The sequence below is a fragment of the Fistularia commersonii genome, chromosome 4, assembly GCF_037954325.1.
Source record: "Fistularia commersonii isolate RoL2024-O1a breed Wild chromosome 4, RoL_Fcom_v1.0, whole genome shotgun sequence".
NCBI classification, from domain to species: Eukaryota; Metazoa; Chordata; class Actinopteri; order Syngnathiformes; family Fistulariidae; genus Fistularia; species Fistularia commersonii.
In genome coordinates this window covers 9967003-9983908 of record NC_141287.1, presented here as the reverse complement: position 1 = coordinate 9983908, position 16906 = coordinate 9967003, and the positions used below count along the sequence as shown (strand labels likewise).

Here is a 16906-nt window from a genome sequence, read left to right as displayed (position 1 = left end):
TGGTGATAAATACTTCAGTTTCAGCAAGAAATTGAATAAACACACACAAACACACACACACACACACACACACACACACACACACACACACACAATTGAGGAAAAATATATTCCAAGTTGCTGTTTATTCCTTAAAATAGCATGATGGTTATTTCTCCATTAGATCTGAAATATCTAATACCAGAGAGATAATATTTCGTTGTTCAGGTTTTACTGCTCTTTTTTTTGTACGTCTTGCATCAAGAGGTTCCAGTTGTGGGCAATATTTATGTTTCTCCAATTTTCTGTCTGTAATAGAAGAAGAATAAATAAAGTGTACATTATGTAAAATGTAACTTGAATAAGTGAGCTTTAGAGAACCTTTGAACTAGATTGCCATCTTTTGACCAACATATATGTAGCAAGTTCACCATTAGTTGCTGCAAGCCATATAGAGCTCTGTAAAAAAAGAGACCACTATAAAATGATCAGTCTCTTATTTTGCTATTCATGGATATATGTTTGAGTTTCTATGTTTGAATATTTGGAATTGTAGAGTTACATTATCATACTCACACATATACCTACAAATAGCAAAACCAGAGAAACTGATAATTTTTCAGATCTGGATTTTCCACTTGGGCCACCAATTCTGACATAATTTTCAATCTGTTTTGGTATTTTGATAACATATGGGGTTCCACAAACCCACGTCAATTAGATTAACATTTCCTTTCAAACTACTACTGTCAAAACACCATCACCACCCACCCATGAGACCAATAGACCAAGTGTTGTGTCAGTCATAGAAAGCTTAGCACAACTGCCAGAATAAGGATCCTTTGAGACAAAATCAGAATATATTTATACTTGACACTTTTGATCAGTCAAATAGAAGTAAAAAACAAATGTTATTGGAGCATTACAGTTTTATGAGTGTTGCAGACCATTTACAAAAGTCAGCTACATCAGCACATGTAAGGTCTCTTTCAGGATGTTAAACAGTTTTATAATGATTTCCTACTTTCATTTTTGATGAGAAACGGAAAATAGAAACGGAAAAAAAAACACTCCTGCAACGCAGAGCAGAGATACTGAAATGTATGCATGTTGGTGTGACTGCTGCTGTTATGCTGATCACATATTAAGAGAAATGCATTATAATGAAGAATGAATGTTTCTGAGAAACAGACTGGGGTTAAAAGGCAACCTTCAGTTATTTGCAGAGCTGATTAAATAAATTTAATCAAACATTGATCAAATATTCAACCAATGTGCTGTTGTGGATGTGCAACGTGTTAATTGTCTGCCCTTGTTTCTTATTCCAGTCTAATGTGTAGAAATGTTGAATGTAGAATACATGAGTGTCATTTCACACTGGTTAGCACTGATGTCTTGGTTGTGCCAACTTTGATTTCTATGTATTATGACATTTTCCTCATTGTAATTTTCCTTTGCACTTTATTAAATACTGCTTAGATGAACACCAGCCTAAAGTCATCAAGACACATGCATTTTTTCATTAAAATGAATTCCAAGTCCCTATCAATTCAAACATGTTTAAGCGTTATTGCTTCATTTTAATGTTCCCATTTCTTGGGCAAATACAAAAAGCCTTTCCCCTTCAGCAGATAAATATAAGCTAATGTTTCTCTCCTCAAAGAGAGAATTCATCTTCAGATGTGAATGTACAGATGTGACTTTGCAACATAGTCATGGTCTAGTGGGCAGTTTGCAACAGCCTGTCATGGTCTAAACACCTGAGCAATCACTTAAGCACAAACTTAAGCTATCACAGTAATCACTGGGCCACAGTCTGTACACTGAAAATTTATTTTTCAGTAACCCTTTAGTGTCCATGTGATTATAATAATTAGACAGATAACATTTGAATAATCATAGAGAAAATGTAAAAATAAAATATTATATATATATATTTCTTTCGGGACTCTTTAAAGTTTATAAAGGAACTAAAATTTGGCAACTTTTGCTGCTCTCTGAACTCGCGTATATTGCATACTGTCTAAATTAAACTCATCCAGACTCATACATGTCTACCTTAATTGATTGAAAACAGCAGATCCCTGGTCTTCAAATGCATGACTTACTGAGATGCAATGGATTTTACTCCATCAAATAAAATTTATCTTAACTTTAAGTGTCTTGTTTTGTTTGGTCAAATCAATTATGTCTCGTAAATAGTATTGTACAAGAAGACCAAAGAGAAGTTGTATTAATGTAGTGAAAAAGGACATGAAGTTAGTTGTGAAGTTAGCATTAAATGGAGCAAGTTGATTCACTGTGAAGACCCTGAATGTAGCAGCTGAAAGAAAAAAGAAATAGCATTGTAGATGTCCTCAGACAACCTTGCAGCATTTAACCCGCCCGCCACCATACCACATATGGTGTGTCATGTGATAAAACATGCTGACATTTTCTTCAGATGATGCCATGAAAATCATGTGACCAGACTACTGATCCGAGCCACACTAATCGGTTTAGGGGAAAATCTTTCATTTAAGGATAGTTTGTGAGACAGATAGGGAATACTAGGGGAGATGTTTGGGTCATCATGGTGCGGGAGTGGAAGGTGAAGAGTTGAAAATTCTGTCTCCAGGAACATTACAGAATGTGACTCAGTAAATGTTTTTTCTTTCTCTATGCTTTTTTTTTAACATTCCAGTAATGGTATCTGGCTGCTACAGTGCTTTTCACCTACTCGCCTTCACACTCACAAGAACATGCAGTCATTGTGATTTACTTCTTTGAAAAGATTCTGTCCTTGAAAAAGGCAGTTCTGATACTGCAGGATAGAATATATGCTGGCATGGGTGAGGGCAGTATTAGATAAAGGCCTATTTAAATCAAGCCCTGGATCACTCTGGGTACATTTCTTAAACATATCAGCTTGACAATCCTTACAGAGGATCAAAAGACAGATATCTGAGGGGAAAATAGAAATTAAAATGAAAAAGATATAGATTGAATGGACAGCTACTTTGACATCCAAAACATCACGTTGTTTAATGGACTGTAAAGTTTATTGATCTGTTTATAATTATATTTTAGTAACAAGATAAGCTTATCTAGAGATGCATGTTGGGCAAAAATTGTTCCTTGAGGTTTAGTCATGTCATTTGCAAGATCTACATTTCTCACAAGTCTGAAGAACATACAGATAGTTTACTCTTACCTTTTCCCCATCAGATGTTAGTTCATTAGATAAAATAAGTGTTTATCACCTTATCTGAGGTGCTGTCAGTACAGCAGAATGAAGATGATAGTTGCAACAAGGCTCTCCAAGGCCCATAACCCCATGGTAACATATCTGCTACTACAACTCCTCACCTCCAGTGGAGTTCGACAGCATCTCTGTCTCATGAGTGAACTTATAAAACAAGTCAAATCTTGTATGTGGAAAAGCATATTGCTTTCTTGCCTTGCCTTATTAGAGGAACCAAAAGATTGAACTTTTCCTCTTTCTTCCAGTACCTGAAGGATGCCCTTGTGTGATGAAGAGCCTATGTTTTGTACAAGTGCTTTTTTATTTTGCTTGCTATTTCTTGCACACCACCATAAACAGATTACACTGTAAACAATTACACATGCATATTCATCCTTGTCTTTATATTATATATTTGTACTTTTCATTCCAAAATTAATCCATGAGTTAGTGCCAATATTTACTGCATGTACTCATTCATTTGTTTCTCTGGCAGGTGTTTCAGTAAGTATATGCCAGTATTTTAAAAAGTGATTCAGGTATAGCTCTGACTATATTGTTCATTCAACAAAAATAAGCATACATTACTGACAGGCCTACCCCTGACATGCAGTGAAACAATAGTTGCTGGTGCAAAAGGTTAACATCCTCTATTAAAGTTACTTGATGTCATCATTACCTTTTCTGTTCTTTGTGGGGTCTCAGGTCTTCAAACAAAGTTTTTTATTATAGATTATATATTCATATACATTTATACATCTCTTAGGTCAGTTCATAGAATCTTTTTTCTGCATGGAAATCTTAAGGTTTTTCATATCATCGATAGTTCTCTAACATCTTTGGAGCACAGTTATCTCTAGTTTGAGAATCCCCATCCAGTCATATTCTGGTCGGCTTTTCATTGAAAATCCTGGTTATCAATATTTGGTTTCATTTGAAGGAAAAGAGAATAGAGGAGTCCAAGACGTCTCGATTGATGTTTTTTGGAGCTTGATCAAGGACTATTGATAATAGATGGATACACCCATCTTTGCATGATCCTGTCTCAATTCTTACCAAGGTATGGTGTTTGGATAGTCTTATAACTATTGAAAATATGCCTTGAATAATCTTTATCTATGAATGGTTAAAGCTGTGACTCTAAAATGGAATTTGCCCTTTGATTGATGTGTCAACATATAGTACAAGGAGGCATGTACTACAGGCACTTTTGGTACTAAAGGTAAAGTCTACTCTCTGTAGAGAGAGAGTAGACGCTGGACCTTCACTTGTTTTAGGGAGAATTGGACCAGGCCTGCCGTATCTTCTGTCCTAGGTTACGATGGGGATCATATCTGGATGATGCCTGGCTCTCCTATGAGAGCCAGCTGCTCTTTGTCTCAGAGAGAAAAACATCTTTCATAGCCATGTATTTTATGTCTTCCGTACTGTGACCTCAAGGCCGATACAAGACCCTATGCAGCTCAACAGGTAACAATTTAGAATTGAAATCTCCCTCATAATGTAGAGGTTGTAGAGACATGCCAGTTATACTCAGCCTACACCCCTGTTTCCCTAAGCTATAGACACACTGAGCCCGCTGACCTGTCCTCTGTTCTGGGGGTTTATCTTGATTATTACCCTGTTTTCAAAGAGCATAGCCTTGTCTTTTTAGATCCTTGCCAACAATAAGTAGGTACCGTCAGCCTCCTCTCCCCAAAGCTCGTTTTGCAATCTCCTCTGAACCCAGTGAAAAAACAAACTCCCTGTCTGTCCTTGTGCTTGGAAAACCATCAGACCAATTCCTGATATCAAAATATACAATAACTACACTTTAACCACGTCCTAGCTCTTGCCCAAAAATTTACTAGCTCATACTCTAAAGTAATATCACAACGTAAAGCTATTTTGTATAGGTGTGCCCCCCAGAATTCTAAATTGCATACAAGTTGCTATAGTTGTTGAGACAGAATTAATCATTTCGAAAGCTTTTTCCCCTCAGATTTGGAGATCAAGATTAAAAAAACAACCCTTGAGAAAAACAGTTAGATGCAAAAGTAAACTGTATTGGTTGCATCATTTCAGAGATTTCTCAGTCATCATATTCAGGTCTTATGCATGTACGGCTTAGAAGCCTGTAACCACCACAAAAGATTCCATGCATCTCTATTCTTTCTACTGCACTTGTTTTCAAAAAGGGCAGGGAAAATTCCCCTATGTCTTTCAAGATTCTTTGGAGAAGCAGTCCAGGGTTCAATAATTCCCAAATAAGATAGTGGTTTATTTATGAGACAGGGAAAGGTGATTGTGAGCAACAAAATTTTCCCGTTGATTATTTTGTCAGGACAGGGTTCTTCGGTGTGTGCAGTCCTGCAGCAAAAACAGATTAATGTTTATAGAGCTTTACGTCAAATGAAATGTAGCTGTGATTGGTTTGAAAGCCAGGTTCTATTTTATTAACCTATCCTTAAAGCAAACACCTTATTAATTGGTGCTGTAATTTAATATGCATATATTCTATGTTGCAGAGATGTGTTAAATACCCAAACACAAATAACAGGACTAACACAGGACTGCTTCCCCAAGCTTGTGAAAACACTAAGAGAGAAATGTGCGAGAAACAAGTATCAATGCACAATATGTGCAATGTCTCTAGTCTACAAGGTCTATTGTAAGCCCTCTGGTTTGGATGAAGAAAAAAAAAACAGAATAGCATCTGGCAGCCAGGTTTGGTGCACCAGAAAGGAATTTCATATTGTCCAAAATCCAATGTAAGAGTAACAAAGATTCATAAACATTTTTCTTGTAATATCTTTATTATGTTCATTGAATTTATCACATAAACTTGACATATTTGGTAGTAATGTGCTTTGTCATATTTTATTGTTTAACTGGACTTCAGTTGCTTCCTCAGAGAGCTGGGTGATGTCATGTATTTCCTTGTTATTTGAGATGAAGGCTCTGAAGTATGAAGAAGTCCCTTGCTGCTGCCAAACTAAATAATTGACAGGTTCAAAATTGAGAAAGCTTGAAATGCAATATTATTTCATCATGCATATTACACTTTGATTGCTTCTGTACATATGCAAACACAGTTTGCCCAAGAAGCATCATAATGTGCCTATAAAATGTAGTTAACACTTTGATCAGGAGCGACATCAAAATAAGGCAGGGCTTTTGAGAAATTAGTAGAAAATTATGGCTCTTTGGAGATTTTAACATACTGTCGATACCAGAAAGTACAAAACAACCCTGCCTCAAATCGCCATCATAGTTGAATCTCAGTTCACTCACGTAAAGTCACTGAATGAGGAGAGGCAACAAGACATGCATTCCTTTAAGAGGCACCGCATAGGTTTCAGCATTGCCTCCCAGGGAATTGATTCAAGCTATTTCACTCACACACACACACACACACACACACACACACACACACACACACACACCGTTCTTTCAGACACAACATACAAAAAACAAAAAACAATTTTGCAACAGGTATTGCAGACATAAGTAAGCTACTCAGCAAGGTCCCATCTGTATTTTCACAAACAGACTGAAAAATGATGGAGTCTTTTGGACTGAGTTGCAGAATTTTAGATATGAGGTCAATGTGGCAAAGCTGTGTTATTTATGGACAAGGAAAAAGACAGAAAAAGGTACAGAATTTTTAGGTGAATATAATTAACTATTATAGCCAAATCACTGCACTTTGATGTCCTAAAGACAATCCCCAATATATTTTGGAACATAGGGCCTGAGAAACAAATTAATTTTGAGCAAGAGATTCACTTAACATTTCCTTGTTAAAGTCACATGAGGATGGCCGGAGATTATAAGAGTCAGAGATGAATGTTGCTGTACAGATGGTGGCCATAAATACGATTGTTTTGTGTTGTGAAGATCTTCCCTTTCTTCCATGAGAAGACAGGTCCTGAAAGCACTACCCCTTCTTCTCAGGCTCCGCTTCTGTTCTGGAAAATTAATCAGCTGCAAAAGTGGAAGAGCATGACAAACTGGAAGAATACATTCTTGAATACATGAATAAATATTTGTACTTTACAATCTGTCTGGTTATGAAATGCCATCAAAATATTACCATTTAGATACCACTCCTAACCTGCTATGTCCCAATATGGAAAGCAATTGCTTCCAGAATACCTCGTCTTAACATGTTTAGTACACTGTTCAAAAAAATAAAGGGAACAAAGGGAACATCAAAATAACACATCTTAGATATGAATAAAGGAAATATTCTTATTAAATACTTTGTTTTTTACATAGTTGAATGTGGTGACAACAAAATCACACAAACATTATCAATGGAAATCAAATTTATTAGCGCATGGAGGTCTGGAATTGGAGTCACACTCAAAATTAAAGTGGAAAAACAAACTACAGGCTGAGGCAACTTTGATGTAATGTCCTAACAAGCTTCATGCCACCAAAACATTTAACCTCATCACATCGGACCGATGAAGTTACTGTGAAATTTTGAGGCTGTCCAGTTTCAACACTGAAGACAACTTGAATGGTTTTAGTGCAAAGATAGCGATCAACTGGAGTAGGACAAGGCTGCGATAGAAAATGGATGGATGGATGGACTTTTCCTTGTGTTATTTATGATTAATCTTTTTCATCAGCCATGTTACAGGCACTGTTCAGAAAAAAGCATTTCCAGTACATATTTGTGGATGTTACAGGTGTGTATTTAATTAAGAGTTAAAAAATGTTTCTCTGTAACATCTTTCTGAGTAAATATGTCATATTACAATGTGGATAGCTGCGGCTCATAGAGAAGCGCGGCCTATATATGTACATATATATTTATTTTATTTTTAGCCAGTGTGGCTTATATTCAGGTGAACTCAATAGTCCAAAAATTACAGTATGTCACACTTCATAATTGGCAGTAAATACAATATGGGTCATTCAATAACTGTCAATAGAAAAAAAGTTTATGACCCACACTCAAAGTAGCTCCTTCAAGACATTGCTGTATTGAAGGTAGAACTGTTTGGAATTTGTATTGATTGCAAACTGAAAATTGTCACATGCATTTTGTAACACATCATGCTTGTTCACGGAGTCCGCTCACTGTCAACCACTGCAATATGCTTCAGGGGCTTGCTGGCACCAAACCACCTTAGATTTAGAAACTAGTGAGACAACTGCATATCACCAGGCCATGAGCAACAGTAGGAAAAAAAGAAAACAGAGGAAAAAAAGCAAACAAGTCAAGCTGTTATAAATGTAAGTGGTTTAAACACTGAATTATGTACACACACTTTACAAGCAAAAATCAAACATGGGCATCTAAATTATATAACCAGGTGGTTTTGATATGATAGAGCCTTGGTTAAGATGAGAATATGATTTCAGGAAGTCACGTTCTCTTTCAGCATCATTATTACTTATCCATTTCGCTGTATGAGGGCAATACAGTTCCAGAAAAGCACGTTAAATCTAAAAAAAAAAAAGGTCAATGTATTGGACAGTGGCAATAATTCTTCCATTCATCATCTATGCTGCTTATACTGAACTTTGGATGAAAGAGGGCTGCCAATCCTAGATGACATAATATGAGCTGCTTGGTTTTGATCTTTGGGAGAAAGATGGAGACCTGAAGAGAAACCCATGCATGCAAGGGGAGAACATGCAAAACTCTAAACAATAAGGACCCTGATAACCACTGGCATAAAACCAAGAACCTTCTTGCTCTAAGGTGACAGTACTGAGCTCGACACTGCTATGTTGATCTATTGTTCAACTATCCCTTATTACATGCCAAAATATAGGAAATCATCACACATGGAGGAAATAATGTTTCTCTCAAGAACATTTTGGAGCAGTATCCAGAAGTTTGACTTAGGAGTATTCTGACTAGTGCGCTTGTCAGGACATTCATGGGTCAGTAGTGCCTTTTCCATTTTGGGGCCCCATCAATCCATTCATCCATCCATTATCTGTAATGCTTGTACTACAGGGTCATGGAGTACTGGAGCCTTTCCCAATTGTCATAGTTGTTTGTCGATCGCAGGGTCCCATATAGAGACATACAACCATTCACTGTCTCACGTCCGAAACATCTAGGGTCTCCAGTCAACCTGCTTCATGATTTTGAACTGTGAGAGGTAACTGGAGAACCCAGAGGAAAGCCACACATAGGGAGAACATGCAAACTCGATGCAGAAAGGTCCCATTTCCCCGCTCTAATTCTCCTGGGCTTAAGAATTGTGAAATCACACCTCACCTTCCTTGCGCAAGAAGCACTTCCAAAGGCAGAAGCAAAGGGACATGACCAGCAGAGCTGCCACTGTGGTTACTGAGATCAGTATAGTGAGAGCTGTCCCAACTGTGAAGGAGAACAACATTTTCTTATTCATCCTACCTGACATAACCGATTTTAAGTTATTTCTCTTGGAAAATTGAAAGCACTGTAAAAATTGAAAGAGCTAGATTGATGCACTGAAAGACAATATAAGACATTTGTACAACGAGTATGATTATTCTTTACAGTTCCTTAAGTGTCACTATCAATTGTAGACTTGAATGACACTTTCAGCTCAATAACATTCAAATTGGAATTTAGGTTTTACCGAAACAAACTCACTTTTGGTGTTCATTGATACAGCAATTGGTGACTCTAGTCCTTGGTGATGTACCAAACATTTGACAGACACATCTTTCAGAAGACCTGACTGAACAGTCAGCGTGCTGATAACTAGCGTTGTCCCGTCACCCTGTTGCGTGTGTGTGGCTACAGGGGGCCCCATGGTGCGATTATTACCCTCCACATTCCACACAATCTCAGCTGGTGGCCGTGACAGGGAAGTGCAGTTGGCTTCAATCACACCTGGAGAGGTGGTCTTATAACTCACTTGAGGTTTTGGAAGCACTGTAAGAAAACAGTCAGGTAGAGAAAGCAGATCCATCACACACCTTACAGAGAACCAGGTAAATCTGAATACAAATTTCTATAATAGTCTATTCAGACTAGTAATATTGTACAAATGGCTTTCCTTATTTACATGTATTGCCTTAGAAAAGAACAGATCTAAAATGTTTGGAAAGGTTATCAGAAGACAATTAAAGGAAAATGGAAGATAAACTGAAAACTCCATCAAAGTATGGGTAATTTATGTGATATTTTCTGCTTATAATTACAAGATAATACCCAGAAAATATGCCCAAGCGCTTGTCTTATCAAAGACATGTGAATTCCTGCACATTTAAGATCCATAAGACGATGTCTGGCTGTTTTCAATCTTTTGTTCCAGAGCCGAGCAAGGAATCCGTGTGCTGGAACTCAGAACATTTTTGTTGGCAAGAACACATGCAGCCACAAGATATTTGGCTGTCGTTGTTTCAGCGTTTCTCAGAGTTCTAGGTGGTGAACTTCACCGTCAGCCAGGATTATGGGGGATAAACCACAATAGGAAAATTCTGATAAAAATCCAAACCCTAATGCTCTGCAAACAAGCTTAAGGCCAGCGATGAAGAGTTTGAGAGCCTATTCAAAATTGAATTCTGCTTTTTTTGCATAGCTTTTTAACACCCATATTGCTCACAGTGCTGTAGGTCTGTTTTATAATGTCCATGGCTTCCAATTAGAATGATGCTGTTGTGTTTCTTTAAATCAGCATCTTAAAATATTACCTCAATATACTGAATATTCTGAAAGCATATTGCAAATTAAAATAGGAGCTTAATAATTCAACAATACCTCCTTTCAGCAACTATTTTTAAAAGTGTCTATGAAACTCTCATTTGATTATTTCAATAACAGCATAATGTGCTTTTTAACATTAATTCCATACGATATCATATGATAGTCTTGAGAATGAAAGGTTAGTTGATTATTATTGACTAAATCTCAATGCTGTGTAGTAAACTGCAGCTTTTAATAATGACAAGTTTAAGAGGTTTTTTTTTCCTCTACAGCTATGACGTTTTGTAATGTTGGTTTTAATATTCAAAATCTTTTACTCAAGGCAAATTTTAACATGATCAGCAACTGTTGCAGCTAAATTTGCAATATCATGAATCCCGGAATGGAGCAATTTTCCAATATCTTTCTGAAAACATTTTTTTTAGCTTCCCATATTTTAACACCATTTAGTGTTTTGTAGTAACACTAAACCTTGTTTTACTTTATTTCACAGTTTTCAAGTTGCATAATTTCCCCTCCCATCATGACTTCTGTCCAAAAATCATTATTGTTTCTGGTTGTGAGTCAGTACAGAAAAAAGAAATGATCTTCATAAAAATTAGTTTTTCACAGTATTTAAACAGACAGACGGACCAAAAAAACAGACAATTAAAAAAACACTAAAAGTGAGATTCTAGAGAGTAAATATCCTTGGGCCCTGTTGTAATCAATACTCGTCATATCCCTTCTTTATCTTGATTTTCCTCTTCTGTTAAGATAATAACAGTGTTTGTACATGTTAATGTGTTTGTGTGTGCGCGCATGTGTGTGTGTGTGTGTGCGCGCGCGCGTGTGTGCGCGTGTGTGGAGAAGGAGGCGGCATAACATTAATTGGAATTGTGTTGAAAGTCTGTTTGCAACAATAGACAGGAAAAAAGCATTAATGCTAATTGCGTTCAGCAACGAGAAACACCTACTGTGCTGTACAGTTCAATTTCAAACAAAAGCACATGTGTTTGTAGAGATAAATGTGATAGAAAGGGAGCAAGAGAAAGTAGAAAAGCCAATGAGGAGAGAGATCCAGGGACAAAGCACAGAGGGAATCACTGTCTACGGCAAACACTGACACAGTCATACATCAGGACCTCACCCCCTGCCTCCATCATTCTTTCGAATGGTGTCTTTCTTCACATGGACACACTTGCCCTGGTTGTGTGTTGACAAATCAGCGAACACTGTAGCCTTGCTGTATCATGAAAACATGAGCAGCTACATCCAGGAAGAAAAGATCAACATTCCTGTCTAAATCCCAGACATACCTGTCTTTTCAACAAACATGTAGAGCTGATCTATTCCCCTTTTCACCAAGCCAAGTTCTTATTTTCCCCCAAAATACCGTCCATCAGGCTCTTAGCACAGAATGCTATGAGATATCCCTATCACCTTAAATAAGTGTGTATTTGAGAGTCTTGTTTCAGTGGAATATAGAAACAATCTCACAATGATCTAGAAATAGATTTCCAGTGGGTGCAAAATAATGTATTTACAGTGCAGGTAATGATAGAAGAATATAAGGATGACAATCATTGTAGAGAAGAATGTGTTAATTCAATGTAATGCTATGGAATTTGATTGAGGTCTTTCTCAGATGAACCTTGCTGATCCTCTGACTTCAGAATATTACATAGGGGGCTTTTTCATGTACTACTTTCTCTATGCATCACGCTTTTATAAAATACTATTTACAATAATAAAAAATGATAATAATAATAATAATAATAATAATTAATAAGTACCTGGGAAAAACATATTTACCATAAGTAGACAGGCACACAGTGGAGCTCTTTGGCCCATTTGAATGTGTGTCATACAGGCAGGTGTAGCAGCCCTCGTCCTTGATAGCCACCGGCTGAATGGTGAGCTGACTGCTGGACAGTGAGGCACTTAGCCAGACCCTTCCCTGGTATGCTGGCTCTATCATTGGGTCACTCTGCTTTGCATAAGATGCTACGTCTGATGAATCCCCTTGAGCAGAAGTGTATTTCCATGTGATCTGTTGAACCTTTTCAGGCAAACCATAGGAGCAGGAAAGGGAGATCTTCTTGCCACTCAATGCTGTCTTGTTGTTGTCAACAGTAATGGCCGCTGGAAGATCATGGACCGCATCATGCAGGGAAAAAAGACAGGACAAGTAAAAATAACAGCAGGACAGCGGGTGAAATGGATATCATGGTTTGTGGTTTCAGTTGGCTTGTTCATCCTTGATTTTATGCATATTATGTTGTTATTTCTCCCAATGCATACACAGGTCCATGTCTTAGCCTGAGCTTGACACCACACATTCTGAATCATGTTCTCATCACTGCTAGTTTAGTGCTGAACTGTCAACCCTGCCCAAATGTTTGTGCACTGTTTTTAGTTACTTTTTGCATTTCAAAGTGTATTTTGTATCTGCTCCCACAGTTGTGCTCTCAGGTCTCCTTCCTGAGAAATATTAAGGGGAACAAAATATTCAGAGACATGAAAAACACGGTCACCGTAATCTGCTACAGGTGTTTCTGGTTAGTGGGATGAGCCCTTCTCCTCCCCCTACTCCACAGCTCTTTATTAACATGACTGGCTGAGTCTCTAAGGCCTCATCCATTTATGTTTAGGGGTTAGATAGGGGTTAGGGATCCATCATTAAAACTCCACAGCAGCCTCATATAAAAGATGCAGGGAGGGTAAATGTCCCTGAAGTACAATGTGATGAAATTGTGGTGGATTATTGACAGAAAATGAATATCATGTTAATAAATTCAGTTTTTTTTTTTATCCGTTTGTCCATTCACACATGTGTAGTTGTTTGCTTACTCAGGTTCTGTGTAATATTACAATTTCGCTTGATATGTCTGTCTTTGTTTCTTAACATCCGTCAGTTTTCGTCAAACAAACGTTTAACATTTTTAGAAACATTCACCATTTGCTAGAGAAATGCATTCATTTGATTTTATGCCGATCGGTTTTGTGGTCGAAAGAAAGCCTTTTAAAAAGCGTTTAATGATAACACACCATACCAATTCAGCTCCAAAAGGTATTTTTGGTGACACTCATTTGGACTGACTCGAAGACAATCTGCCTGCAGAATCACCTGCAGAAACTACTGGAACGAAGGCATTATGGCAAATTATGGAATGATATTCCCATCTCGGTCTCAAACTGAAACTTGGCATTAACTAGGGAAAGTAAAATCCATTTCATCTTCTAATCAGCAAAGTCTTGCCTCCCAAGTTGGTGCCCATTTTGTGAACTATCCTTTATAGTGCAAACACATCTGCGTATGGGGTATTCAAGTGAACAAAGTAGAGGCAAATGTCTGTCATTCACTGATAGGACCAAAGACCAAAAGGTCATGTGGATAGAGGAGAACACACATGCTTTGGACTATGCTAGCAGCCATCAAACTGCTGTGTGCAGCCAGAAGATACAGTTTTTTTTTGCCAGCAGAGGAACGCACTTAAAAATACTACATGGTAAATCATGATCCATAAATCCCGCTAACTTTGCCCTGAGGACACTGCATTCTGACTCTAACTGTGTAATCGTGAGAGTCATAGAAGGGTTTCTTCAAAGTAAAGAGCAAACTGGAAACCTGTGCTTATCCCTGTTTCTCTGGTTACCATACGGCTGGGTACCAACCTGGCTGTTTCATGGTAACACGTTTACAATCAATCACGCATATACTCAGCTATTTTTGCAGTTCAAATTATATCTTCAGTCCATCTTAAAAGTATCTCCCACATCTCAAGAGGCATTCCACTGTCACTGTTGAGCAAGACATCACCATCGTTGTCCATAGACTTACAATATGTCTATCTTGTCTCTTCTTTTATCCCTGTCAGAGCGACATATTAGAGACCTTCAAGCTCAGCAACCCTCAGTGTCAGTTCACTATCTGTTTATAGCTTTGAATGAACACAGTGGTTTTAATAGGAAACAGATCCTTGTCAGAAATCCTCAGCACAAATTGATGACACAGTTGCCCCCCGTCTTTTATAGATCTCCACATGCTCAGCCCACTCTTTAATATGGAGAACCTGATATTGACGTCAGGCTCAGATATCTTCCTTCTCTGATGTTATTATCTGTATGTCTCTACACACTTTCTCTCCTTCTGAAATCCCTCTGAAAAAATGGGAACACAAAATCCCCTAAATACATATGAGCAGCTTGAGAGAGGACCCAGCTTGCCAATTCCCGTAATGAAGACGGTCACTGGTGCAACGGAGTCAATGAGGTTCTGGGAACAACGATTGAAATCAAAGCTACACTTGATTTGAAATCCCTTGGCTGTGTATCTTCAGAATAGTACAGATCATCCCAACCTCCTTGTTATGGGATGGCACAAGGCACTACTCGCACTGATGCCCTACTCTGATTCATAGCTCTTCATTCAATGATGCCAAACACAAATAATGTCCCTGTATTTGTGGACATGTGTATTGCGCAAAGGACCACACCAGCAAAATTACATTATTATTATTGTTGTCTCCCGGCCAGCTTGTGACTTGAAAGCAAAGTAACCTGAATACTTTCACATGGAATTTTTATAAATATTTGGTCATCTCAATTTTAAACACACAGAAAGATACTTTTTTTTAAATAAACTCTGAGTTTAGTTAATAATAGAACTTGGATTTTAGATGATAAAATTCAGATAGTAATAACAAAGTGTTGTACTCACAAGTGACAATGAGGCACGTCTGTCCTTGCTTTGAACCAGAGGGATGCATGTCAAAGATACAGGTGTAGCAGCCTTCATCTCGGAAGCTCACTTTGTGAAAAGTAATGACTGAGGTGTCCTTTGAGGAGGAGGCAAGCTCTACATGTTGCTGCCCAGTCAAACTGTCTTTCTGGCCCGCTTGGTAGCTTAGCAGGGTCTGGTTTTGCGGGTCGACCCACCGTACTTCTCTTAGAGATTCTCCTCGATCCTTCCGAAAACTGCAGGTCAAATTGAGAGGCTTTCCCACAGGAGCTTCCACGCGTGCTAAGGATGTTACCTTGCCTGAGAAATGCATCAGTCACATGTAACCGTGACACTTGAAAATGGAGCGATATGAGTATGAGATGTGAGTTTGTCTTTTTGCCATGTCATATTTACCCTGTAGTTTTCCCACCATCAGTAGCAGAAAACACACCTGCAGACATTTCCTACAGGAGGCCTGGATCATCATCTTCGTCACTGCTCATTTAACAAGAGGGAAGACTGGCATTGAGATTTAAGAGAAGTCATAATTGTCATCAAAACTTATTTTGAGTAATCATCCAATACTTTTTAATCTTACATTATTCTGCAACCATTTTAATTAAATTCACACCCACAATCAATACAGAGCAACTTCAGCCATAATAAATACAGTGAAAGTATGCGGCTCATTTTAAAATATGCAAGGATATTTCAGACTTTTTTACATCTCAACTGGCATTTCAAAAATCAGTGGTTTCCTTACAGACTTAGCGACCTGAAGTAGCATGACTTGTAGTTTAACCTGCTATAAGATAACAAAAATTCAGCCAAATTACTCGCAGAAATCCCTTGGGTTTTACACTCAGTTCTTTTAAATAACTGACATTCCAGTTTTACATTCTGAAATAAGACACTTACCTACACTCCAGTTACAAAGCAAAATGTAAAAAAGCAGTTGATGATCTTCTACCTCAGCAACATCTCGCATCTGTCTTTTCTAGCATTGCTTCGAAGAGCACAACTATTTTTATACAGTCGAGTGTTTTCTATTCTGCGCTCTAATGGACACCAGCCGCCTGAAGCTGCAGGCATCGCTTCACCGGGACGAGGGCGAGAGAAGCGGAAACCCCAGGGTTTTAGCGCCCTCTAGCGCCGACAGCTTATCCCTCAGGCGCAACTGAGGTTAAGAATAAACTTGTCAGAATCATTCCCTGATGAAAAAATAAGGAGCGTATTCTCTTGCTCTCAACTCCGTGATTTCCATGTCAGTTAGTCAGTATTTATTATCTCGGTGACTATCCAACTTCAGATCTAATTTTAATTCTCCAACAATAACATTTGTTTAAAATCA

General features: G+C 37.9%; 1 protein-coding gene across 3 annotated transcripts; it reads right to left on the bottom strand.

Annotated features, from left to right (window-relative positions):
• Positions 1–5978: 5978 nt before the first annotated feature.
• On the bottom strand, positions 5979–16664 carry LOC147234638 (OX-2 membrane glycoprotein). Of its 3 annotated transcripts, none has more exons than XM_086145211.1 (7): positions 16474–16664; positions 15970–16050; positions 15553–15873; positions 12645–12974; positions 9792–10076; positions 9432–9533; positions 5979–7168 (listed from the first exon to the last, which is right to left on the bottom strand). In XM_086145211.1, the coding sequence occupies exons 1-7, from the start codon at positions 16541–16543 to the stop codon at positions 7161–7163; spliced, it is 1197 nt and encodes a 398-aa protein (XP_086001337.1). In that variant the 5' UTR covers positions 16544–16664; the 3' UTR covers positions 5979–7160. The 3 variants fall into 3 exon arrangements, with proteins under 3 accessions (XP_086001337.1, XP_086001338.1, XP_086001339.1); XM_086145212.1 differs by having other exon boundaries at positions 15970–16074; positions 16474–16604; XM_086145213.1 differs by having other exon boundaries at positions 16007–16050; positions 16474–16488.
• Between the last annotated feature and the right edge of the window lie 242 nt (positions 16665–16906).